This window comes from Sapajus apella, unplaced genomic scaffold (assembly GCF_009761245.1).
Source record: "Sapajus apella isolate SASKATOON/1434 unplaced genomic scaffold, GSC_monkey_1.0 scaffold10, whole genome shotgun sequence".
In the NCBI taxonomy this organism is placed as follows: Eukaryota; Metazoa; Chordata; class Mammalia; order Primates; family Cebidae; genus Sapajus; species Sapajus apella.
In genome coordinates, this window is record NW_022436950.1 from 23,437,361 (window position 1) to 23,464,103 (window position 26,743).

Consider the following 26,743-nt stretch of genomic DNA (forward strand, 5'->3'; position numbering starts at 1 on the left):
TGCCTGAACCCAGGAGGCGGAGGTTGCGGTGAGCCGAGATCGCGCCACTGCACTCCAGCCTGGGTAACGAGCGAAACTCCGTCTCAAAAAAATAAATAAATAAATAAATAAATAAATAAAAGATTCTCCATGCACTAGCATTTCAATTTACATGATCTCTCTCTCATTCTTTCTACACACATGCACATGCATGCACACACACACACACTCTTTTTAAATAAACAATTTGAAAGGAAATTACAGATACTATGGTACTTTCTTTATATATCTCAAGTATAAAGACATGTTTTCTATATAATTACAATAACATTATTATACTTAAGAAAATTAATGGTAATTCAATAAAACCACTCATTATATAGTTCTTATTGAAATTTCCTTAATTGTTTTCCCACTTTTGAAAATCCAAGATGTTATCAAATTCATGTATTACATTTATTTATGTCTCTTTAGTTTCTTGTAATCTAAAAGAAAATCCATACTTTTTATATTTCACAACAATGACTTATAGAACGTCCCAAATTCTGGATGGATTTCTCTAATTGTTTTGTGGTGATTATATTTATTTAAATATTTCTGGCAAGACCCCTTCATATATGGTATATATATTTCTTACTGCATTACACCTGTAAGTCTATAGTTAAGGTGGTTTTACTATTAGTCATCTTAATTTTTTTCACTTGTCAAAGATTCTGACCACCAAAACCTTCTTTTGTAAAGATATCGTTTTCTATTAGTAAACATAAGTAATCCGTGGATAATACTTTGAGACCATATGAAGATTCTGTTTTCCTGTGTACTTTTATCCAACGGGTTTAGATTCCTTTTTTTTTTTTTTTTTTTTTTTGAGACAGAGTCTCACTCTGTCACCCAGGTTGGAGTACAGTGACATGATTGTGACTCACTGCAGCCTCAACCACCTGGGCTCAATCGATTCCCCCACCTCCTGAGTAACTGGAGGTACAGGTGCCTACTAGGCTACTAGCCACCATGCTCAGCTATTTTTTTTTTTTTTTTGTAGAGACAGGGGACAAGGTCTCCCTATGTCTCAAACTCCTGGGCTTAAGCCATCTACCCATCCCTGTCTTTCAAAGTGCTGGGATATAGGTGTGAGACACTGCTTCCAGCTGATTCCATTTTAGATCCTTGCCCGATTCAGTTTCAGAATTTGGTAGATGCAAAATGATGATTTTTTAAAAAAATTGTATTTATTCCTTATTTATTTATCAATTGGCATTCTTTTATAAAAACAAGTTTTTCCTTTTCTCTTCCCCTCCCTAGCCCCACCTCCTAAGCATTACTATTGATGAATGGAATTTATTTTTATTCAATATTTCTAAGCCATTATTGTCATTTTCTTTCTGATGTTCTAATTGTCTGGCTAGTATGGCATCTGTGTCTTTTTGACATGGCTCAACCTGTTTCTCCAAGAAGCACTAATTCCGTTTAGTAGGGAATGATAATTATTGTTTTTGTTTGTTTGTTTATTTATTTTTTGGAGACCAAGTCTTGCTCTGTCACCCAAGCTGGAGTGCAGTGGTTCAAGGCTGCATAGTTTACTGCAGCCTTGAACTCCTGGGCTCAAGCAATCCTCTCTGCTTCAGCTTCCTAAGCAGCGCTACTATAGGCTCATGACACCATGCCTGGCTGATTTTTGAATTTTTCATAGAGACAGAGTTTTTCTGTGTTGCCCAGGCTGGTCTTGAACTCCTGGCCTTAAGTAATCCTCTCACCTTGACCTCCCAAAGTACTGGGATTACAGGTGTGAGCCACCACTCCTGGTGAGGAATGATTTTTAGAAGGCGAGACTTGGGTACTACATGTGTTCAATACTACTGGGTAATCATTACTTCTAGACATTTTCAGAAATAGGAAACAAGTAAATATATGTATATGGTGGTATTTGTCCAGAAGCAGAAAGTCTGTGTAGAATAATTTAAATAAATGGTTATTCTCCTTTATTGTGCTAAAATCAAATGGTTTGGTATAGTTTTCAATATTTGATATGGTAAATATTGCTTTATTTTTATTTATTTATTTATTTTTATTATTATTATTATTTTTTTTTTTGAGACGGAGTTTCACTCATGCTACCCAGGCTGGAGTGCAATGGCATGATCTCGGCTCACCGCAACCTCCGTCTCCTGGGTTCAGGCAATTCTCCTGCCTCAGCCTCCTGAGTAGCTGGGATTACAGGCACGCGCCACCATGCCCAGCTAATTTTTTGTATTTTTTTTTTTTTTTTTTTTTTTTTGGGACGGAGTTTCGCTCTTGTTACCCAGGCCGGAGTGCAATGGCGCGATCTCGGCTCACCGCATCCTCCGCCTCCTGGGTTCAGGCAATTCTTCTGCCTCAGCCTCCTGAGTAGCTGGGATTACAGGCACGTACCACCATGCCCAGCTAATGTTTTGTATTTTTAGTAGAGACGGGGTTTCACCATGTTGACCAGGATGGTCTCGATCTCTTGACCTTGTGATCCACCCGCCTCGGCCTCCCAAAGTGCTGGGATTACAGGCTTGAGCCACCGCGCCCGGCCTTGCTTTATTTTTATTTCCAAGCTTTTCTTGGCTATTCATGACTTTTTTTTTTTTTTTTTTTGAGAGATGAGGCCTCTGTTGCCGAGGCTGGAGTGCAGTGGCACAATCTCGGCTCACTGTAACCTCTGCCTCCCTGGTTTCAAGCAATTCTCCTGCCTCAGCCTACCAAGTAGCTGGGATTACAAGCACGCACCACCATGTCCAGCTAATTTGTGTATTTTTAGTTCAGATGTGATTTCACCATGTTGGCCAGGCTGTTAGTGAACTCTTGGCTTCAACTGATCCATCCGTCTTGGCCTCCCAAAGTGCTAGGAATACAGGTCTGAGCTATCACACCAGGCCCATTTCTTCTTTATTTTCTTTTTTTTTCTTCTATTCTTTGTCCCTCTAGAGAACTGTTTTTTCTTTTATAGGAATTTTATATTCAAGCTTCTTCCTCAGAAATCTTGGAGAAATTTGATTGGGATTGTGTTAAATTTAATGATTTGGAAATAATTGACATGTTTAAATATTGAATCTTTCCATCATGACGTGTCTTTTCATCAATAAATTATTGTTTATGTCCTTTGGCAAAGGTTTGTGGTTTTTATCACATAGATCACTTTTAAAATAAAGATTATATGCCTAGATATATTTGATGGCTATTGCTATTTTGAATGGACACTTTTTTTCAATTTATCTTTCATGAAGCTGGACTATTGTTGGTTTATTGAAAACTTATTTTTTCAAATTTATCTTCTAGCTTTAACTTAGAATTTGCAGCTTTATTTAATAGTTTGTCATACTACTCTTGGGTTTTCTAGGTATCTGATCATACTCTCTAAAAATAACTATTGTATTTCATTGAGCCAAAGACATAATAAATTGTGAAGTGCACCATAATTTTATATACCATTAAGAAAGTAAAAACACTGCTATTTATAATTGTAAGATACCACCAAGTGTAAGGCATCCCAATTTTAGCAATGTGAAAATAATGTGAAAAAATTCTTAGATTCAAAATATGTTGTATTTTGTGTCTCCTTTTTACTGGTTTTACCTAATTTTTTTCTGTTATATTTAATGAATTGGTAAAAACTCACAGGGAAGCAGTAAGTAATAATGGTAAGGTATTCTTATTTTTGATTAAGCCCTTAAAAGGATTGAGTAATGAATTTTCTCTGATCTGTAAATTCCAAGAATTCAGATTTCTATTGAAGAGAGACTGGAGGTACATCGCTAACATTATCTTGATTTGTATGAGTAGAATTGGTACCAAATATCAAGTAGAGCTTCAAGCATAATAAAATATTTAACGATGAGGTTAACAAAAGAAATGTGTAAGACTTGTATTCTACAAACTGCCAGACATTGCTGAGAGAAATCACGGAAGATTTAAATAATGTAAAGATATTCAGTGTTGGTGTTAGAAGTTTCAATATTGTTAAGATGCTGGTTCTTCCCAAATTGATCTGTGGATTCAATGCAATCCCTGTCAATTTTTGTAGAAATGAACAAAGTGATCTTAAACTATATATGGAGTTGCAAAGGACCCAGAAGAGCCAAAACGATTTTGCAAAAGAAGAAAGTTGGAAGACTTGATGCTTCTTGATTTCAAAGCTAATTCTTGATTTTTAGACAGTGTGGTACTGACATAGGATAGATGTATAGATCAACATCATTAGTCATTAGGGAAATGCAAATAAAAATTCTAGTGTGATACCACTTCACACCCACTAGAATGGCTGTTGTCAAAAAATCAGACAGCAATGGTGTGTAGAAACTATACCCCCCATGCATTTCTGATAGGAATGTAAAATGGTGGGGGCACTTTGGAAAACCATTTGGCAGTTTCTTTAAAAGCTCAACAGAGTTAACATATAACCACACAAAGATTCATATTCATACTTGCCCCAAAGTGGAACTATCCAAACGTTTATCAACTGATACATGGATAAATGTGGCATATCCATGTAATGGAATACTACTCAGCAATCAAAAAGGAACTGTTAATACATGACAACATGGATGAACCTCACAAACATGATTCTAAGTGGAAGAAGTTAGACACAAAAGATCACATATTGGCCGGGTGTGGTGGCTCACGCCTGTAATCCCAGCACTTTGGGAGGCTGAGGCAGGTGGATCACGAGGTCAGGAGATCGAGACCATCCTGGTCAACATGGTGAAACCCCGTCTCTACTAAAAATACAAAAAATCAGCTGGGCATGGTGGCGCATGCCTGTAATCCCAGCTACTCAGGAGGTTGAGGCAGGAGAATTGCCTGAACCCAGGAGGCGGAAGTTGCGGTGAGCCGAGATCACGCCATTGCCTCCAGCCTGGATAACAAGAGTGAAACTCTGTCTCAAAAAAAAAAAAAAAAAAAAAGATCACATATTGTGTGATTCACTTTACATGAGATTTTCAGAAAAGATAAAGGTAAATCTAGAGAAACAGAAAGATAAGTGTCTGCTTGGGGATGGGCTGGGCTGCAAATGGGTGTGAAGGAATTTTTTGGGGTGATGGAAACATCCTAAAGATGGATTGTGGTAATGGTTGCATAGCTCCATATATTTATTAAAAGTCATTACATTGCACATTTAAAGTGTGTAAATTTTACTTCAGTCAAACTTTTTATAAAGAAATGTAAATGAACACGTAAAATGTGTCAAACAGGCAGTGTGCTGAAAGAAGGTATCAGGAGAATCAGGACACTGTTTACAAATTTAATGATTGAGTTTGTCTGTCTCCTGCAGTTTACAGCTCCTGGATGAAACAGCATGGAGGATCTATTGTCAATATCATTGTCCTTACTAAAACTGGATTTCCATTAGCTGCGTAAGCATTTTTGTATTGTTTTATTCCTATGTCTTTTGAGTTTTCTCTTCTGAATAGGAGAAGTGGGATAGGGAACATTTCTTAGATTAAGATCATTAAGCTGGGCAAGGTGGCTCACACCTGTAATCCCAGCACTTTGGGAGGCCAAGGTGGGTGGATCACCTGAGATAGGGAGTTTGAGACCAGCCTGACCAACGTGGAGAAACCCTGCCTCTACTAAAAATACAAAATTAGCCAGGCGTGGTGGCGCATGCCTGTAATCCCACCTACTCGGGAGGCTGAGGCAGGAGAAGTGCTTGAACCTAGGAGGTGGAGGTTGTGGTGAGCCGAGATCGTGCCATTGTACTCCAGCCTGGGCAAAAAGAGCAAAACTCCATCTCAAAAAAAAAAAAAAAAAAAAGAAAAAGAAAAAGTTCATTAATAGCTTTAATTAGTTGTGATTCTAATAGCTAGCTAGCATTTCCTTTTATTTGAGCTTAAAACTCAAAGTATTTCTAAAACATTCCCGTTCAGATTCGGGCTGCTAGATTTACCAAGGAAAGGGAAAATATTATTTGTTGTTTGTCTGATATTCAGATTAAACTGGATGTCTTGTGTTTTGGTGGCAACTCTAATCCAGATGCTACTGAACTGGCCATAACTGCCTGGGAATAGCTTATTTGTTAAAAGTGTAGAAATGAAACTAATCTATGTTAATTTAAATTTGAATACCATTAATATATATACTTGATTTTAGACAGTACTGCTAAGTTGTTGCTCCTAAAAGATAACTCAGGATTTTTTTTCCAAAAATTTCTAAGGTTTTGTGCTTCTGATTAGCTACTCTGTATGCAGACGGCGTGTCTCCTTTATGCAAATTCTAGCACCCTGCTCATTTCTTATAGTATTCAGAATTCCCACAGATGTATAAGATAGAAATAACATTCAACCTGGCTTAAGTAAAAGTCTAGGGCAGTGGTTCTCCAAAAGTGGCTTCCAGACCAGCCACATCATCATCACCTGGGAGAAGTTGCACAGCAAATTATCCAGCCCCACTCCAGATCTGCTGCAAGAGAAACTCTGGTGGCAGAGTGCAGCAGCCATCTGTACAGCCCCGAAGGGGATCCTGTAGAACCATTGTAGAACCTGTAGAACCTGTAGAACCACTGTCCTAAGGGCATGTTAGGTTCAGCCACAGTGCTAGAAGGAAGCTGCCTCTCCCTTTGGTTTTGCTTTCTTCATGTCTGCCTGCATTCTTTTTTTTTTTTTTTTTTTATTGGGAGGGAGGTTCTCTTTTTTTACCCAGGCTGGAGTGCAATGGCGCGATATCGGCTCACCGCAACCTCCGCCTCCTGGGTTCAGGCAATTCTCCTGCCTCAGCCTCCTGAGTAGCTGGGATTACAGGCACGCGTCACCATGCCCAGCTAATTTTTTGTATTTTTAGTAGAGACGGGGTTTCACCGTGTTGACCAGGATGGTCTCGATCTCTTGACCTCGTGATCCACCCGCCTCGGCCTCCCACAGTGCTGGGATTACAGGCTTGAGCCACCGCGCCCGGCTCTGCCTGCATTCTTAGGCAGGCTGTCTCTAGGTTTGGCAAAAAGAGAGTTCTAGCAAGAGTCAAAGATCAACACTGTCGCTGTTCGTAACTCTCCAATGAGAGACTGCCCCTTAAGTCATGCCAGCAAAAGCAATAATAATATGAGCGGTGTCAGCAGGCCCCAGAGAGGATACTCATTAGCTACCCTGTCATATGTCATATGTCCAGCCATTAACCAAATATTGTAGAAATGTGGTTGCTCTGCTGGGTGCAGTGGCTGATGCCTGTAATCCCAGCACTTTGGGAGGCTGAGGTGGGTGAATCACAAGGTCAGGAGTTCGAGACCAGCCTGGCCAATATGGTGAAAGCCCCATCTCTACTAAAATACAAATAAAAGCTGGGCATGGTGGCACATGCCTATAGTCCCAGCTATTAGGGAGGCTAAGGCAGGAGAATCACTTGAACCTGGGAGACGGGGGTTGCAGTGAGCCATGATTGTGCCATTGCACTCTAGCCTGGGCGACAGAGTGAGACTCTGTCTCAAAGCCTTGGCATAGTGGCTCACGCCTGTAATCCAAGCACTTTGGAGGCCAAGGCGGGCGGATCACCTGAGGTTGGGAGTTCAAGACCAGCCTGACCAACAGGGTGAAACCCCGTCTTTATTTAAAAAAAAAAAAAAAAAAAAGAAAAGAAAGAAATGAGATTGCTCTGCTATACATGGTCAGCCTGAGGAACATGGAACTGTGGTCCTCACTACTTGGACATGGACTGAGAACAGACAAGAGGTACTTCCTCAAATGGAAATCAATGTGATGTTACTAAAAACAGTAAAAAATGCTGTGCAGGCCAATAACACCATTATACCTTCTTTTCCTGCTTATTATTCTTTATGGATTTACCTGTTTCAGCATCTCGGGAGAAATAATTCAGATTATAGGTTCTTTTTGGCATTTCCCATCTTCACAGGCAACTACTGTTAATAGTTTTGGGGCATATCTTTTTCCTACATTTTATCAAAAAATGTAGGATACTATAAACAATATTCTATATCTTGATGTTCTCAAATGAAACAAATATCCTGGAGATATTTTCTTAACTGAATCTAAAAAGATTTCTTCTTGTTTTTTATGGCTGTCTTATATGCCACTTTATAAACCATAAGTAAAGTATGATTTATGAAACCATTTTCCAGTTGGTGAGCATTTGGGTTGTTTCCAACCTTTTGTTATTACCAAAACCAAACTAAAACCAAACTAAACACCTTTTATGTACATCAGATAGCGTGTGGACTAAATTGCAAGAAGTATAGTTGCTGAGTCCAAAGCCAAATGCCTTTGTAATTTTAATAGATATTGCCAAACTGCCCCTTAGAAAAGTTGTAGTTCCTTTGTAATGAGTGAAATTTATCCTCCTTCATGCATATGTAAGAAGTAATGAGAGTTTCTTTGCTTAAAACATATTTTTGAAATGAAATCAGTGGCTTTTCTGATATTCAGTTGAGTAGAAAAAAACCACAACTTGTCTTTGCTTTGGAAAAGAAGTGTTTCAGATATTTGTTGCTTTTGTTCTCTTAAGAATCGTTTCCTTTTCCAGTGGCTTTCACACTTTTGACCAGGACTCATAGTAAGAAATAAATTTCATATCTTGACCTAGTAAACACATATGTGTGTGTGTGTCTGTAGGCAAAACAAAATTCACAAAGCAAATCTATTACTATGTATGGTGCACTCTGATTTTTTTTTTTTTTTTTTTTTTTTTTTTGAGTCAGAGTTTTTGCTCTTATTGCCCAGGCTGAAGTACAGTGGTGTGATCTCGGCCCACCACAACCTCCGCCTCCTGGGTTCAAGTGATTCCCCTTTCTCAGCCTCCTGAGTAGCTAGGATTACAGTCATGCGCCACCATGCCCAGCTAATTTTGTATTTAGTAGAGGCGGAATTTCTCCATGTTGGTCAGGCTGGTCTTGAACTCCTGACGTTGGTTGATCTACCCACCTTGGCCTCCCAGAGTGCTGGTATTGTAGGTGTGAGCCACTGCATCGGCCCACAAGTTGTTTTTACATTAAGTATCTTTGAATAACCCCAAATTCATTTTTTAGCTAATGACCAACTTCCAGCCTCTGTGACTATAGAATTTGGAATATCTTGTGAGGTTTACCATAATGGAATTTGATATATTTGATTCTTATTCTGATTTTGATTAATTTTTCCATTGGCAATAGATATTTATTTTTTCAGAAAAGAAGTCACTGGGGCTGGGTGCGGTGGCTCATGCCTGTAATCCCAGCACTTTGGGAGGCTGAGGCGGGCTGATCACCTGAGGTTAGGAGTTTGAGACCAGCCTGGCCAACATGGTGAAACTCCATCTCTGCTAAAAATACAAAAATTAGCCGGGTGTGGTAGCACACATCTGTAATTTCAGCTACTTGGGAGGCTGAGGCATGATAATCACTTGAACCCAGGAGCAGTGGACTGTAGTGAACCAAGATTATGCCACTACACTGCAGCCTGGGATACAGAATGAGACCCTGTCTCCAAACAAAAAAAAAAAAAGAACTCAGTGACTTTATTTAACCTACTGTCTCAGTCATTTCTTTTCTTTTCTTTTTTTTTTTTTTTTTTTTTGAGACCGAGTTTCACTCTTGTTGCCCAAGCTGGAGTGCAATGGTGAGATCTTGGCTCACTGCAACATCTGCCTCCCAGGTTCAACTGATTCTTCTGCCGCAGCCTCCCGAGTAGCTGGGATTACAGGCATGCAGCACTATGCCTGGCTAATTTTTTGTATTTTTAGTAGAAACGGTGTTTCACCATGTTAGCCAGGCTAGGCTTGAACTCCTGACCTCAGGTGATCTGCCCGCCTCAGCCTCCCAAAGTGCTGGATTTACAGGCGTGAGCCACTGTGCCCCGCCTATCTCAGTTATTTCTTTCATAAGAGTCTAAAGGCCATCCAAACAGAACAAGGAGAAAAACAGTATGCCAATAATTTCTTTCGTAAGAGTCTAATGGCCATCCAAATAAAACAGGGAGAAAAACAAAAAAATAGGCTGAGGCACGAGAATCACTTTAGCCTGGGAGGTGGAGATTACAGTGAGCTGAGATCATGCCACTGCACTCTAGCCGGGGCAACAGCAAGATCAGACCCTTTCTCTAAATAAATACATATGCACATGCATACATATATTTTTTTGCTGATTTCTTTAGTATATTTTCAACGTTCTAATTCCTTCCATATTTTAGGGAAGTGCATTTTTAAGAGGCAATAGGGAAGGTCTTTTTCTACAACCTTAGATAACAGGGATGCAAAACCAGGTAGTATATACAAATATTCCATAATCTGAATGGATTTGAAATCCAAAACACTTCTGTTCCCAAGTATTTTGAATAAGGCGTACTCAACTTGTAAAATGTTCATTTGAGGCTGGGCACAGTGGGTCATGCCTGTAATCCCAGCACTTTGGGAGGCCGAGGTAGGCAGATCATCTCTGAGGCCAGGAGTTTGAGACCAGCCTGGCCAACAGGGTGAAACCCACTCTCTAAACAAGTTAGCTGGGTGTGGTGGGGTGTGTGTGTAGTACCAGCTACTTGGGAGGCTGAGGCACAAGAATCACTTGAGCCTCAAGTGGGAGGTGGAGGTTACGGTGAGCTGAGATCATGCCACTGCACTCTAGCCTGGATGACAGAGCAAGACCAAACCCTTTCTGTAAATATAAATAAATAAATAATGTTTATTTGAGAGATGGTCGGAAATACTTATTATCAATTATCAATTTTTTTTTTTTTTTTTTTTTTTTTTTTTTTGTAGGGACAGGGTCTCGCTATAGACCTATAGAGACAGGTCTTGCTCAGTCTCCTGGCTTCAAGTGATCCTTCAGTATTTAGTAGGTCCAGGGCTGCCTTTAGTCTAAGACTGTTTTGCCCCACCATTGAAGTAAAACCTTTTTTAGTACTGGAATCAGGTTTTCCTGACATTATTGTTCTGCGGGGGATTTCCAGTCTGCTGTTGGGAATAGGCACTATTCTCCACCCTGTGTGAATACTGGGCACTGTCCCCTCCAGTCCCTGCAGGTAGCTCTTAGCCCTGCCTCAGCTGGTTTCTTACACACACACTCTCTTCACATCTCCAGGCTTCTCTTATTGCAGTGCTCTCCTCTCTGGTATTCTTCCCTGCAAACTCTAGCTGCCTGGGTATGTCTGGTCTCTTGGTGCCTTCCCTCAACTCAGGGAGACTGCCAACCTCTGCCTCAGTTCCCCTACCCCAAGGCATGATTCGGAAACTTTCTCCAGGCAGTCAGTTGGAATAATCACAGAACTCATCTCATTTGTTTCCTGCTTTCAGAGATCACCATTCTTCCCTGCCTAATGTCTTAATGTCTTGAGTGCCATCAATTCACATATATATATTTTTTGTTCTATAGCTTTTCAGGTAGGAGATTAAATTCTGTCCTTTTTACTGCATCTTGACTTAAGTTAGAAATCTTGATACAGGCCGGGCGCGGTGGCTCACGCCTGTAATCCCAGCACTTTGGAAGGCCGAGGCGGGTGGATCACAAGGTCAAGAGATCGAGACCATCCTGTTCAACATGGTGAAACCCCATCTCTACTAAAAATACAAAAAATTAGCTGGGCATGGTGGCGCGTGCCTGTAATCCCAGCTACTCGGGAGGCTGAGGCAGGAGAATTGCCTGAACCCAGGAGGCGGAGGTTGCGGTGAGCCGAGATCGCGCCATTGCACTCCAGCCTGGGTAACAAGAGCGAAACTCTGTCTCAAAAAAAGCAAAAAAAAAAAAAAAAGAAATCTTGATACATTTTGCCTCAAAATTGGTTCAAAATTTAATATTAAGTTAAAAAGTTGATGAATATTCAAAATATGATTCCACTAGTGCTTTTAAAAGGCACATAAGCTGGGCGTGGTGGCTCACGCCTGTATTGGGAGGCCGAGGCAGGCGGATCACCTGAGGTCAGGAGTTTGAGACCAGCCTGGCCAACATGGCGAAAACCTGTCTCTACTAAAAATACAAAAATTAGTTGGTTGTGGTAATGGGCAGCTGTAATCCCAGTTACTTGGGAGGCTGAGAGAGGAGAATCGCTTGAACCCGGGAGGTAGAGGTTGCAGTGAGCCAAGATCATGCCATTGCACTCCAGCATGGGTGACAGAGCGAGACTATATCTCAAAAAAAAAAAAAAGGCACATAAATATACTCATAGTTGTCTGTCATTTCTTCAGTTTGTCCATCTTGCCCAAAATCTTTAACTTCAGAGAGTAGGATGGTATAGACCGGGTAAGGACATGGGACTTTTACATTTTGCATTTGTGCACTTCCTTAGTTGAACACAAAATAAGAAACATAAACACTCATAGACTAAACCTTCTTTAAGTAACTTCTTAGAGATTAAGTGACAGTAGAAAGATTTCAGGTTTTAAAAATAACCAGACGCTGGGTGTGGTAGCTCACATCTGTAATCGTAGCACTTTGGGAGGCATGAAAGGCAAGGCATGAAAGCATCCTACTTTTTTCAAGTAATTTAAGTCTCCCAGAGCAAAGCTTAACAATATTTATAGGAATATCAAAATATCTGGCACCCAATGAGAGATTATTAAGTGTACAGAGAAACAGGAAAATTACAACCCATGATGAAAAGAAAAGTCAATAAAAAATGACAGAGATGGTAGAATTAATAAATAAGGACATTAAAACATTTATCATGGCTGGGCATGATGGCTCATGCCCATAATCATAGCATTTTGGGAGGCCATGGTGGGACGATTGCTGGATCCCAGGAGTTCTAGACCAGCCTGGGCAACATAGCAAAAGCTTGTCTCTACTAAAAAAAAAAAAAAAAAAAATGCTGGGCGTGGTGACACATATCTGTAGTCCCAGCTACTTGGGAGGCTAAGGTGGGAAGAGTGCTTGAGCCCAGGAGTTTGAGGTTGCAGTGGACTTTGACGGTGCCATTGCTGTCTGGGCAACATTGAGATCCTGTGTCTGAAACAGAACAAAACTTCCCCAAAAACATTTATGATGAGTATATCCCATGTGCTCAAGAAGCTAGAGGAAAGATGGAACGTGCTCAGTAAAGACAGGGAAGATATTTTTAAAAGACTCAAATCAAACTTCTAGAGATAACACTACAGTGTCTGAGATGAGAAAAACACTGGATGGGATTGAGGCAGATTAGACACTTTGTAAGAAAAGATTTGTGAACCTGACTACATAGCCATAGAAACTATCCGAAAATGAAACACAGAGAAAAAAAGACTGCAAAAAGCAGAGCATCATCTGGATGCGGTGACTCACACCTGTAATCCCATCACTTTGGGAGGCTGAGGTGGGCAGATCACCAGTAGTTTGAGACCAGCCTGGCCAAGATGCCAAAACCCTGTTTCTACTAAAAATACAAAAATTAGCTGGGCTGATGGCACGCACCTATAATCCCAGCTACTTGGGAGGCTGAGGTAGGAGAATCGCTTGAATCCAGGAGGCGGAGGTTGCAGTGAGCTGAGATTGCACCACTGCATTCCAGCACGGGTGATAAAGCAAGACTCCGTCTCAACAACAACAACAAACAGCATTTGTGAACTGTGAGACAGTTGGAGTCTTTGGAGGAGAAATAAGAAACAGGGACAGAAAAAAATTTGAAGACACTGGGTGAACATTTTCCAAATTTGTTAAAACTATAAATCTGTAGATCCAAGAAGCTCAACAAACCCCAGTACAAGAAACGTGAAGACAAGTGTACAAGGCACATCATAATCATATTGCTTAGAATCAGTGCTAAAGAGAAAACCTTAAAAGCAGCTGCAGGAAAAAGACATTGTATACAGAAGCAGATTTCTTATCAGCACCAATGCAAGTTAGAAGTTAGTGGTGTAAAATCTTTAAAGTGCCTACAGAAAAAAACATACCAACCTGGAATTCTTTATCCATTGAAATATCTTTCAAAAACTAAGATGAAATAAAAGCTTTTTCTACATATAAAATGTGAAATAATTATCACCAGCAGACCTATGCTAAAATAACTGTTAAAGGAAGTCCAAGAAGATTTACTAAATAATCTGCTTTTTTTACCAGCTGATTTCAAATGCCTTTGATTGGAAGAATTTTCCTAATTAGTTTTATGCGTTACTCTTTTCACATTGAATTATCCTATATTTGGTTTTGAAGATCTTGTAATCAGAAATTGTAAGCCATAGTGTCTATCTACACAAAACTTCATACAGATGCAGACTTAAATATTTTGAACCTCCTTATCTGGTAATGCATTCACATTTATTTAAATTTTGGTATGTCTAGAAATTTTATCGATAATATTTCTTGCCTGATATATGAATTTTATATCCTTATTTATTTATCTTTGAAGATAGCTCATTCAACAGATTGAGAATTCTGTTGCCCAGGCTGGAGTACAGTGGTGTGATCTCAGCTCACTGCAATCTGCCTTCTGGGTGTAAGTGATTCTCCTGCCTCAGCCTCCTGAGTAGCTGGGAATACAGGTGCTCGCCACCACGCCTGGCTAATTTTTGGATTTTTAGTAGGGTTGGGGTATCACCATGTTGGCCAGGCTGGCCTTGATCTCCTAACCTGAGGTGATTCCCTGCCTTGGCCTCCCAATGTTCTGGGATTATAGGTGTGAGCCACTGCGCCCAGCCTCCTTTGTTATTTAAAATTGATTTTTAAAATAACCACATGCTTGAAATCCTTAAAATTACCCATTTGTTTTTCTCTATAATCAAAGTTCTTCAAAGTATTTCTCTTACATAGTGATTTGGGGAGCCTTATCTAGGTTTATGCTGTGTAGGATTTGCTTGATCATCAGCTGTGGCTTGGATTTAATATTGAAGGACATAGTTTTTTCTTCGTTGCTTAGACAGAAGCTCAACAAGACAGACTCCATAGCAAGAAGTCTGGTGGATTTCTGTCAGATGGCTGACATACCTGTCAGCTTGGTGAGGAAGAGAAATATTCAACAGAAGCTGATTGTCCTGTTTATGTTTTGTCTTTCAAAGGCACTCTGGAGCTGCAAGAGAAGGTGTTTACAACCTCACCAAATCTTTAGCTTTGGAATGGGCCTGCAGTGGAGTAAGGATCAATTGTGTTGCCCCTGTAGGTAAACGTTCTATATTAAAATTTATTGACAAATTATGCTTTTCCGATTCCATTTGTGGTGTTGATAGAGGTGTTTGGTAATATGCAACTGTAGCATAAAAGATTGACTTTAAAAACAGATAAAATCAGAAAGTCTGATTTTCTTTCTTTTTTTTTTTTCTTGAGACAGAGTCTCACTCTGTAGCCCAAGCTGGAGTGCAATGGCACCATCGTGGCTCACTGCAACCTCCACCTCTGGAGCTCAAGCGATTCTCGTGCCTCAGCCTCCTGAGTAGCTGGGACTACAGGTGCACGCCACCATGCCCTGCTAATTTTTTGTATTTTTGTAGAGACGGGGTTTCACCATGTGTTGCCTAGGGTAGTCTCGAACTCCTGAGCTCAGGAGATCTGTCCACCTTGGCCCCTCAAAGTGCTGGGATTACGGGTGTGAGCCACGCCAACACTCCCGGCCCAGAAAGCCTAATTATCATTACGAAAGTACTCTGATTTACAACCAGATTGTCAAGAATGTTTTTTTTTTTTTTTTTTTTTTTTGAGACGGAGTTTCGCTCTTGTTACCCAGGCTGGAGTGCAATGGCGCGATCTCGGCTCACCGCAACCTCCGCCTCCTGGGTTCAGGCAATTCTCCTGCCTCAGCCTCCTGAGTAGCTGGGATTACAGGCACGCACCACCATGCCCAGCTCATTTTTTGTAGTTTTAGTAGAGACGGGGTTTCACCGTGCTGACCAGGATGGTCTCGATCTCTTGACCTCGTGATCCACCCACCTCTGCCTCCCAAAGTGCTGGGATTACAGGCTTGAGCCACCGCGCCCGGCTGTCAAGAATGTTAAATTAAAACAGTGATTCTCAATTCTGGCTATATATTAGAATTATCTGTGAAATGTCTAAACAATAGTGATGTATGAACTTTACCCCAAACCGTAGGATCTAGGCATCTAAATTTTTTAAATAGACTAGAAAATTCAAATGCAGCGTAAATGTTGAGAGCGACTTGAGGGAATTTTTCCAGATTGTTTTATTTCCTGGCATATCATTAACTTTTTTAAGACAGAGAAACTTAAAGTCAGAGTTCTAACAAGGAACTCCCAGTTTAAGATGGACTAGAAGTCAAGGGAAAACTTCTCTGAATAATACAAATGATAGGAGGGAAACTCACATTGTTGTCAACTTCAAAAACTATCATTTTTGTGAAATAAGAAGTGTAGGTTTCTTTGTTATTTTATACTGGCCATGTACTCTAAGAGGGAGATGAAATGAAATACCTCACTTGTCTGGCATAACTCAACTCAAATCCCACTTCTGGGATGTTTCTTGGTCATTACTAAGGTAGTGATCACTTCTTCATCTGAAACTCTGTAATATTTTTTGATATATCTGTCGGTCTTATCTCTGTAATATCAGTAGGTGTTATCTGTACCACTCAATGAAGACTAAGCATGACTGACTTCAAGCATGAAGTTAGTAATCTCATCTCTAATAAAGGCGCTCCTACTAGTACTAATTCATGTTTGTCAGAGACATTTTTGGTTTAATGACCAAATTTTAATATTTCTAGATTTTATCCTCTTTAAGTAAAAGGCTACACATTGTTTAATTGGAAACCAATGTATTTTTTCTCCAGTATCATTTGAAGTAATGAATACTGCCAGAATTTCTAGTTTTATTTTAACTTATCTTTCCCCCGTCTCTCCATAATCTGTGTAACAGTTTGAATTCATTACAAATAGCTGTATCCTGTGAGACATAGTTTTTTTGTTTGTTTGTTTTTGTTTTTTAATGTTTGAGACAAGGTCTCGCTCTGTTGCCCAGGCTGGAGTGCAGTGGTGCGATCACGTCTCCCTCCAGCCTCAACCTCCTGGGCTCAAGCGATCCTCCTAACTCAGCCTCCTGAGTAGCTGGAACCACAGGCATGTACCACCATGCCCAGCTAATTATTTTTTATATTTTTGTAGACATGCAGTCTCTCTATTTTGCCCAGGCTGGTCTCAAACTTCTGGGCTCAAGCCATCCTCCTGCTTTGCCCTTGCAAAGTGCTGGGATTGCAGGCATGAACCACTGCACCTGGCCAGGGATACAGTTTTTGAGTAATTTTCCTAACCTCAGAAAGCTAGTGAAAGATACATTTAAAAATTCTTAAACAATTACAATTTTAGTTTATTGGTATTGGATTCAAATGCTTTATTTGTGATTTCAATCTAGGTGAAAAGCCAAAAAATAATTACATTTTTCTAAGCCTCACGTAGCCACTGCCCAGTCTTCTCTTGTAAAGCAGAGATGCCAAGTGGAAGATAAAATAGAGTCCCCTGGTCCATTGTTCCTAGTTAAGTGCCTCTTTCATTTATATAATTATGATTTATATAAAGATATGATTATCTTTCTTATAGAAAATTATATAATTATGCCCCTCAGAAAGCAAGTCTTTCATGAAAAAATCCGGGGCATGGCCAGGAGGAAGAGGAGTTTGCAAAATAATCATTCATATCATCCATTTATGGATAGTGGGGCCTTTGCTCCTTTGACACCATTGAGAAAAATTAATATCAGCACTGTTAACTTTTTTTTTGACTTAAGCTACTGAATGTTCGAAATGCTGGCAGACTATCTTGAAATCTTTACAATTAACATTTAATGTAATGCACTTTATTTTGTCCCTGTTTTATTTTTAAATATAGGGAATTATTTATTCCCCCACTGCTATGGCGAACTATGGTTCTTTGGGGCAAAAGTTATATGAAAGTTATTTTCAGAAAATCCCTGCTAAACGAATTGGTGTTCCTGAGGAGGTAAGGTATATTCCTAGCATTGATTAGAATTGCTGCGTGTGTTATACTTTGAAATTTGTAATTGAGTGTCCTTTTTCTTCTTTCTTTCTTTCTTTTTTTTTTTTTGTTTTTGAGATGGAGTCTCACTCTGTTGCCCGGGCTGGAGTGCAGTGTCATGATCTTGGCTCACTGCAACCTCTGTCTCCCAGGTTCAAGAGATTCTCCGGCCTTAGCCTCTCTTGTAGCTGGGACTACAGCTGTGCACCACCACACCTAGCTAATTTTTGTATTTTTGGTAGAGACAGGGTTTCACCATGTTGGCCAGGCTGGTCTCAAACTCCTGACCTCAGGTGATCCACCTGCCTCAGCCTCCCAAAGTGCTGGGACTACAGGCGTGGCCACCGTGCCTGGCCCCAGTGTCCTTTTTATGTTTTCTTATTATTTCTCCCACTGCCACCAGACCATTTCCTCTGTTCTTTCTGGCTCTCAGGGATATTCTGGTTGTACTTTGATTACTGACAGCCATCTATACTCAGGAGTAGATGCGGGGTTTTTTGTTTGTTTGTTTTATTGTTTTTTCAGCTACGTTATTTTATTACATGGCATTTGTTGGTACACAGGACCCTAGCACCCTAAGCAAGTCAGATGAGTATGGCTGTATGACGTTCCACATGAGATTTCAGTAAGCTTGAAGTCTGTAAAATCAGCAGCTTTCCAAAATATGGGCAGCAGCAGTCTTTTTTTTTTTTTTTGCTTGAGACGCGGTCTCACTCCATTATGCAGGCTGAGTACAGTGTCACTATCATAGCCCACTGAAGCCTTGGACTCTCATCTTGGCCTCCCAGCATGCTGAGATGATGATGACGATGGCGATGATTTTTTTTAACAGAGCCTCTCTCTGTCATCCAGGCTGGAGTGCAGTGGCTCACTGCAACCTCCATCCCCTGGTTCCAGTGATTCTCCTGCCTCAGCCTCCCAAGTAGCTGGAATTACAGGTGCGTGCTACCACGTCCAGCTGATTTTTGTATTTTTAGTAGAGACAGGGTTTCACCATGTTGGCCAGGATGGTCTCAAACTCCTGTCCTTAAGTGATCTGCCCACTTTGGCCTCCCAAAGTGCTGAGATTACAGGCGTGAGCCAACGCACCTGGCCTTGCATCAGTCTTGAAATGTAATTTTTTTTTTTTAATAAGAAAAGGATATCTTTTCCATAGTAATAAAAATGAAAATACCCAGTAGTAAACTTACCACTAAATGAAAAAAATAAATCACCTGCCTCCTTAGGGCAGTAGGCAGTGTGTCAGTTTCATAAATGAAAAAAAAATTTCTTTTTCTGAGGAGCAGCCAAAAGACCAGAATAACTAGTGGCATATAATATTCTTTGATGGGGAGAACCACTTTTATTACAAAGTCAGGTTTTTCTAAATTATTTAAAAAATTTAATATGTTTTGGGAATTTAACATGCTGATTCTATCAAAAATATATATTTATTTACATACTGTGTATTTACATACTATGAAACTATATTTATTTACATACTGTATATTTACATATTATGAAGCTATATTTATTTAAAGCTTCTGGTGCTGGTACTGAAAAACAAAAAAATAGTAGTACAAAACAGATTCTTGCCTTGGAACCATATGTGGGAGTTTATGGAGTCAAAGTAGGATTCCAATCTGTAAGGAAAGGATGAACCACTCAGCAAAGTGTTGGGGCATTTCACTGTTTATGAGTAAATTAGACTGCCTATCTTGTATCACATACAAAATAATTTTCAGATTTATTAAAGTGCTAAATATAAAAGCAAACCCATAAAACTCTTTAAAAGAATTCTCATTCCTAGAACTAGCTTTTGTTATGTTTGATGAGTGTCTTTCCAGAAATGTACTATGCATGCATGAAAAATTTGTATTTATTGACTTTTTTTTTTTTTTTTTTTTTTTTTGAGATGGAGTTTCACTCTCGTTGCCCATGCTGGAGTGCAATGACACAATCTCGGCTCACCACAAACTCTGGCTCTGGGTTCAAGTGATTCTCCTGCCTCAGCCTCCTGAGTAGCTGGGATTACAGGCATTCGCCACCACGCCCAGCTAATTTTGTATTTTTAGTAGAGACGGGTTTCTCCCTGTTGGTCAGGCTGGTCTTGAAATCCTGACCTCAGGTGATCCGCCTGCCTTGGTCTCCCAAAGTGCTGGGATAACAGGCATGAGCTACCGTGCCTGGCCTATTTATTGATTTTTTACAAAAACAGTATCTTGCTGTATGTTTTCTTGTTATGGATATACTGTAATATAATCAAATCCCATTATGATTTGGATTCTATTTATATTTTTGTTCTTGGGGTAATTCTGCAGTGAACATTATGAATATAATCATGTACTCTTGTGTGACGGGATATGTTTCTAGAAACAGAGTTCCTGAACCAAAATAGACTTGCGTTATATTTTTGAAGATATTGTTAAATCAAACATTTGATGAGCCATGTTAACCAAGGTGTTTGGATTTTTATTCTGAAAACTAAGAGTAATTTTTAATGAATTTTAATCAAGGGAATTATATTAAATTTTTATTTTGGATAGAATACTTTGTTTACAGGGCTGGGTGCTGTGGCTCATACCAGTAATCTCAGCACTTTGGGAGGCTGAGGTGGGTGGGTCACCTGAGGCCAGGCATTCAAGACTAGCCTGGCCAACATGGCGAAACCCCGGCTCTACTAAAAATACAAAAATTAGCCAGGCGTGGTGGTACATACCTGTAGTCCCAGCTACTTGGGAGGCTGAGGCAGAAGAATTGCTTGAACCCAGGACATGGAGGTTGCAGTGAACTGAGATCACGCCACTGCACTTCAACCTTGGTAACAGAGTGAGACTCCTTCTTAGAAAAAGAGAGAATACTTTGTTTATGTGGTTTACGTTATCTATATTTGCTGTATTAGAAATTAAAACCAAAATTTAAGAAATGTTTAATTCATTTAAAAATAGTAATAAAGCAGTACATGTTAACATGAATAACATTTAATTAAAAATAGCTACATAAACCATTGTTTTTTGTTTTGTTTTGTGTTTTGAGATGAAGTGTTGCTCTGTCACCCAGGCTGGAGTGCAGTGGTATGATCTTGGCTCACTGCAACCTCTGACTCAGAGCAAGCAATTCTTTTGTCTCAGCCTCCTGAATAGCTGGAACTACAGGTGCACGCCACAACGTCCAGCTGATTTTTGTATTTTTAGTAGAGACAGGGTTTCTCCATGTTGGTCAGGCGGGTCTCTAACTCCTGATCTCTGGTGATCCACCCACCTCAGCCTCCCAAGGTGCTGGGATTACAGGTGTGAGCCAGTGAACCCAGCTGAAAACCACTGTTTGACATTTGTTCTACATTTTTACAAATCTCTTTAATGTATGACTTAATAGAACACAGCTGGACTCTCACCTCTGCATCTGTATTCAGCCTATCGCAATACGTTGTTTTGGTAAAAGCCTCTAAAAAATTTTGGCTTCATAAAGATATAAAATTGGAAAAGGAAGGAACATTTTAATAGCCTTTTTGGATAATTGTGGATCTTCTTCTTTGATATTCAACAAATGGCAGTTTCTTAAGGATTCGTTGCAATGTGGAATCTGAAACCATGCCAATGAACATTTTGTACTCTTGCATTAAAATCTTTCTCATGTACTTGTTGACTTAGTTAATTGGGAGGATGAGGAAGGAAGATCACTTGAGCCTAGCTTGGGCAACGTAGCAAGACTCTGTCTCTTAAAAAAAAGTCCTTATTACAATTCGATGGGATCTTTCACCCATATATGGTTTTGTACCATCAGACATTGGTCTTTTAGAAGTTATTGGTTCACTTTGTTAGGCAGATCTTCTAAATGTTGACACAATTCATTATACAGTATCAAAAGATCACATTGTTACTGTCTCCATCAATCTGTTCTGAAAAGTCTTTTAAGTGTTAGGAAGCTAGCAGGCTCAAGCTAGCAGGTACAAGTTTTCCAAAATTCTAATTTTCACTTGGAGCCTCCCAGGTTCAAGTGATTCTCCTGCCTCAGCCTCCTGAGTAGCTGGGACTACAGGCATGTACCACCATGTTCGGCTAATTTTTGTATTTTTAGTAGAGATGGGGTTTCACTATGTTGGTCAGGCTGGTCTCTAACTCCTAACCTTAGGTGATCTGCCCGCCTCGGCCTCCCAAAGTGCTGGGATTACAGGCGTGAGCCACTGCATCTGGCCCGATTTTTGTGTTTTTGAGAGAGTGTGGTTTAGCAACTGTTGGAGGTCATGATCACTTGGGTGAGATGGTTGTTGTCTGGCTGGCATTTCAGAAAGGAGCTAATTGGAGTGAGTCTCTTTTTGTTGGGCTGACTGTAACGAAACATGTTCATTGGGTCAGTTGTCACTAATGGATTAACAGGGTTAAAACCAGCTCTGTTGCTTGTTACCATGGCTCAGTTCAATCTGCCTTTCACAGCAATGTGGGACCTTTTAAATGGTGGATTCTATACCAGCTCTGTTCAATAGAAATAAAATAATAGTCTGGTTGAGCACAGTGGCTCATGCCTGTAATCCCAGCACTTTGGGAGGCCAAGGCAGGTAGATCACAAGGTCAGGAGTTTGAGACCAGCCCAGCCAGTATGGTGAAACCCCATCTCTACTAAAAACACAAAAATTAGCAGGCGCATGCCTGTCATTCCAGCCACTTGGGAGGCTGAGGGAGGAGCATTTCTTGAACCTAGGAGGCAGAGGTTGTGGTGAGCCAAGATTGTGCCATTGCATTCCAGCCTGGGCAACAAGAGTGAAACTCTGTCTCAAAAAAGAAAGAAAGGAAGAAATATAATAATAGTCACATTTGCAATTTTAAGCTTTCCAGGAGCCACATAAAGTAAAAAGAGGTAAAATTAGTTTTAATAATATGTTTGACTTAGCCTAATACATCCAAAACAACATCATTTCAATATGCAATCAACATAAAAAAATTGAGATTATTTTCTTTACCCCTTGGAGCATTCAGGATTAATAAGATATTTCACAGTATTTTTCCCATACGGGGTCTTCAAAATCCAGTGTGTGTTCTACACTTACAGCACATCTCAATTTGGACCAGCCGTATTGCAAATGTTAGAGTAGGCGTCTATGGCTAGTGGCCTCGTTTTAGACAGTACAGTTCTGTACTAGCTGCTGGGAATACAAGGATGGAGAGAAGGCTCGGCTGCTCTCCAGGATAGCTTTGTAAATGTAGGACCAGGACCGGGATGAGGTAAGCAAGGCACGGACACAAAATTGAAGGATGCACTCTCTTAGGGAAGACTTTGCACTCGCTTGTGCAAAGCCGAGAGTGAATAACCCCTTAAATCATGCACCCTCTGCACCTTATGTGCCTCACTCTAGGCCTGGGCCTGCCTCAGGGCCTTTTAAACTGCAGATTCTGGGACCCCCAACCCCAGAGCTTACAATTCCTGTGATCCTGAAGGGATCTAGGAGTCTGGAGTTTGAGTAAGCATCCCCAGCGATTCTAATGCAGGTGTTTTGGATTATCACCCTTTGAGAAACTCTGCCTCTTCCCACAACCTCAAATGAGAGCTCCTTTATAATCAGTGAAATAACCTCTTTCTGTTTGGGCTGGGAGTGGTTGTTGCTGAACTCATCAGTTCCTTATTTGAATTTTTAAGGGGTGCAGTGGGAGTCTGAAGTGCCCTTTTTTTTTTTTGAGATGGGGTCTTACTTTGTCACCCAAGCTGGAATATAGTGATGCCATCTCGGCTCACTGCAGCCTCCCAGGCACAAGCAATCCTCCCACTTCAGCCTCCCAAGGAGCTGGGACCATAGGCACCTGCCACTACACCCAGCTAGTTTTTGAAGTTCTTCTTGTAGAGAGTTCCTTTGAGTGTGTGTTGCTGGGCTTTTAGCCTGAATGGACCACAAACTGAACAAACCAGAATGCTAGTTTATTGCCAAACAGTTGACTATTTCAGGAACCAAAATATAAAGGCATGAAGTAGTGATGGAAAATGGGGTTGTGGAGGACAATGCAAGGTATGTAAGGAAGTGAACTGTTTGAAATGGGAAAGAGCTGAGCTGAAGCACCGAGTCCACTTTTGGCTTCTTCACGTCATGTAGCTTGCTTTGACACCATCTAAAGCTCCCTCGTACTTTGCTACCTTGACCCTAGTCACCTACCTGATTTCAGTGATGCTCAGGTAGAAAGGGAAAGTTGTGGAAAAAGGAAGTTGTCTATGTACTGTGTGATTGTGGTGCACACTGTTGTATTCATGTTGTGGTCATGTGCTTTGACTTTTTTTTTTTTTCTTTAAATAGAGACGGGGTTTCACCATGTTGGCCAGGATGGTCTCGATCTCCTGATCTCGTGATCCACTTACCTCAGTCCCCCAAAGTGCTGAGATTACCGGCGTGAGCCACCACGCCTGGCTCATATGCTTTGAGATGTCTTCACTAGGGAATGTGAAGCCGTTAGAAATGGGGAGTGTTTGCTTTTACATATGCATGTGTGTGTTTCTGTTTCCAGATCTCCTCTCTGGTCTGCTTCCTACTGTCTCCCGCAGCTTCCTTCATCACTGGACAGTCGGTGGATGTGGATGGAGGCCAGTGTCTCTATTCTCATTCGTTTGAGTTACCAGGTGAGCAGCTGAGGAGTGAGCAGTCACCAACTTTAAAATGTATTATACGTAGTTACTTAAGAGATGAGGGTGTTCTCTTATAGAACATCAAAATGTACAAAATGTTTATATTCATGAAGTGATTTTTTTGTTTGTTTTGAGACGAAGTCTCATTCTGCTGCCACGCTGGAGCGCAGTGATGCGATCTCTGTCTCTTGATTCAAGTGATTCTCCTGCCTCAGCTTCCCGAGTAGCTGGGACTACAGGTGGGAACCATCATGCCCAGCTAATTTTTTTGTATTTTAGTAGAGACGGGGTTTCACCATATTGGCCAGGATGGTCTCAATCTCCTGACCTCATGATCTACCCACCTCAGCCTCCCGAAGTACTGGGTTTACAGGCGTGAGCCACTGTGCTGGCCCATGATGTGATTTTTTAATGAAATATTCCTAGTCATAGAAAATATCGAACTATCTTTATTAAAGAACTTAGCTTTTTGCGCGTGCATAGGTTGGTGGAATTTGAACCCTGAAAAATATTTTCAGTATGAGAATATATATCTAAAGAGGAGATAGAAAAAAGGCAAGATTGTGCTATAGTTTTAAAGACTTAATTCCATTTTGTTCCTCCAATAAGTGGCTTACATATCTGAGCAGAAGAATCAGACCTGCTGAGTGAGGTGGGGTGCTGTAGTGCCATTTTGCATTCTCTTTGGGATATATATTGAATGAAACCATATGAAATTTCTGTATTCATCATTTTTGATGTACAGAAACAGAAGTTTGGCCAGGCATGGTGGCTCATGTTTGTAATCCCAGCACTTTGGGAGGCCAAGGTGGGTGTATCACTTGAGGTCAGGAGTTTGAAGCCAGCTTGGCCAACATGGTGAAACCCTGTCTCTACTAAAAATATATTTAAAAAAATATTAGTCAGGCGTGGTGGTGGGTGCCCGTAGTCCCAGCTACTTAAGAGGCTGAGGCAGGTGAATCGATTGACCCTGGGAGGCAGAGGTTGCAGGGAGCCGAGATTGCATCACTGCATTCCAGCTTAGGTGACAGAGTGAGACTCTGTGTCAAAAAACAAAACAAAACAAAACAAAACAAAAACCCAGAAGTTTTATAAGTTTCAATCAAATATTGATATTACATGCAAATGTCGTGTGTGTGTGTGTGTGTGTGTGTGTGTGTGTGTATGTGTGTGTATCTCATGACTAGACAACAGAACTTTGGTGTCTGAAGGGTCCTAAAAGATCAGAAAGTCCAGTATACTAGTTTTATAAACAACAAAACAAATCCACAGAAGTTTAAAGGTTTGTCCAAGCTAATAACTCTAAATCACTCCAAAAATGTAGAAAAGGATATAAAATGCAAATGTATTTGAACTTCTGTTGCTAAAGATAATTAAGCGGCTACTAGCAAATTAACACGTGGTTGATGTAACCCAGGCAAGTTTGAATTTCATATCAAGGACCCAGGTTCTACCCACTCTTTTCGGTGGTGACAGTCGGATCAAGGCTTAAGACGTTTTTTGCATTAATAAATGATGGGTATGTCTGAGAGGTGAGCAGAAACTCTAACTGGCTTTCCTCTGCTCTCACAATGCAATGACCATTAGCACTGAATACTTCTGTGGCCAGTTTGGGGTTACTTCCCCCAAACGCTAAGCGAGCAAGTGAGCGATTCTGCAGCAGACCCCAGCTGGGCATCCTCTTATTCAGTTCTGATACTGGAGATAGGGTCAGGTCCGGCAGGCTCAGGCCTCAGTTCCACAAGATGCCCCCTGCTTTGGACACAGTCATAAAATTGGGTCTCCAAAACTTCTGACTGACCAGCTTCAAGTTGGGGTTCCCATGACCCCCTCTTTGGGGTGGAGTAATTTGCTACAGCAGCTCACACAAGTCAGGAAAACACTTAGATTTACTGGTTTATTGTACAGGATATTACAGGAGATACAGCTGAAGAGGTGCACAGGGCAATGCGTATGAGAAGGGGCATGTGGCTTCTGTGTCCCTTTGGGCCCCACCACCTGCCAGGAACCTCCATGTGCTCAGCTCTCTGGAAGCTCTTGAACTCAGTCCTTTTGGGTTTTTATGGAGGCTTCATTACATAGGCATGGTTAACTAAACAATTGGCCATTGGTGATCGACTTAACCTCCAGCCCCTCTTCCCTCCCCAGAAGTTGGGTGGTGGGTATGGGCTGAAGGTCCCAACCCTCTAATCATGCCTTAGTCTGTCTGGTGACCAGCCCCTATACTGACGCCAACTAGGGACTGCCAGCCATCAGTCAACCATTAACATGATTGTGTATGCAGAAAATGGGGCTGAAGACCAAATGTATGTTTCACAATATCACAGAATAGAACTTTTTTTTTTTTTTTTTTTTTTTTTTTTTTTTG

General features: G+C 40.6%; 1 protein-coding gene across 1 annotated transcript in view; it reads left to right on the forward strand.

The window, feature by feature from the left end:
- The window catches only part of PECR (peroxisomal trans-2-enoyl-CoA reductase), a 46,699-nt gene that overhangs the window by 15,357 nt on the left and 4,599 nt on the right, over nt 1-26,743 (forward strand). The window contains exons 4-7 of the mRNA XM_032278303.1: nt 5,273-5,354; nt 14,875-14,971; nt 17,647-17,757; nt 24,258-24,369. Of these exons, the coding sequence (XP_032134194.1) occupies nt 5,273-5,354; nt 14,875-14,971; nt 17,647-17,757; nt 24,258-24,369 (402 nt within the window). The remainder of the gene's footprint in view (nt 1-5,272; nt 5,355-14,874; nt 14,972-17,646; nt 17,758-24,257; nt 24,370-26,743) is intronic.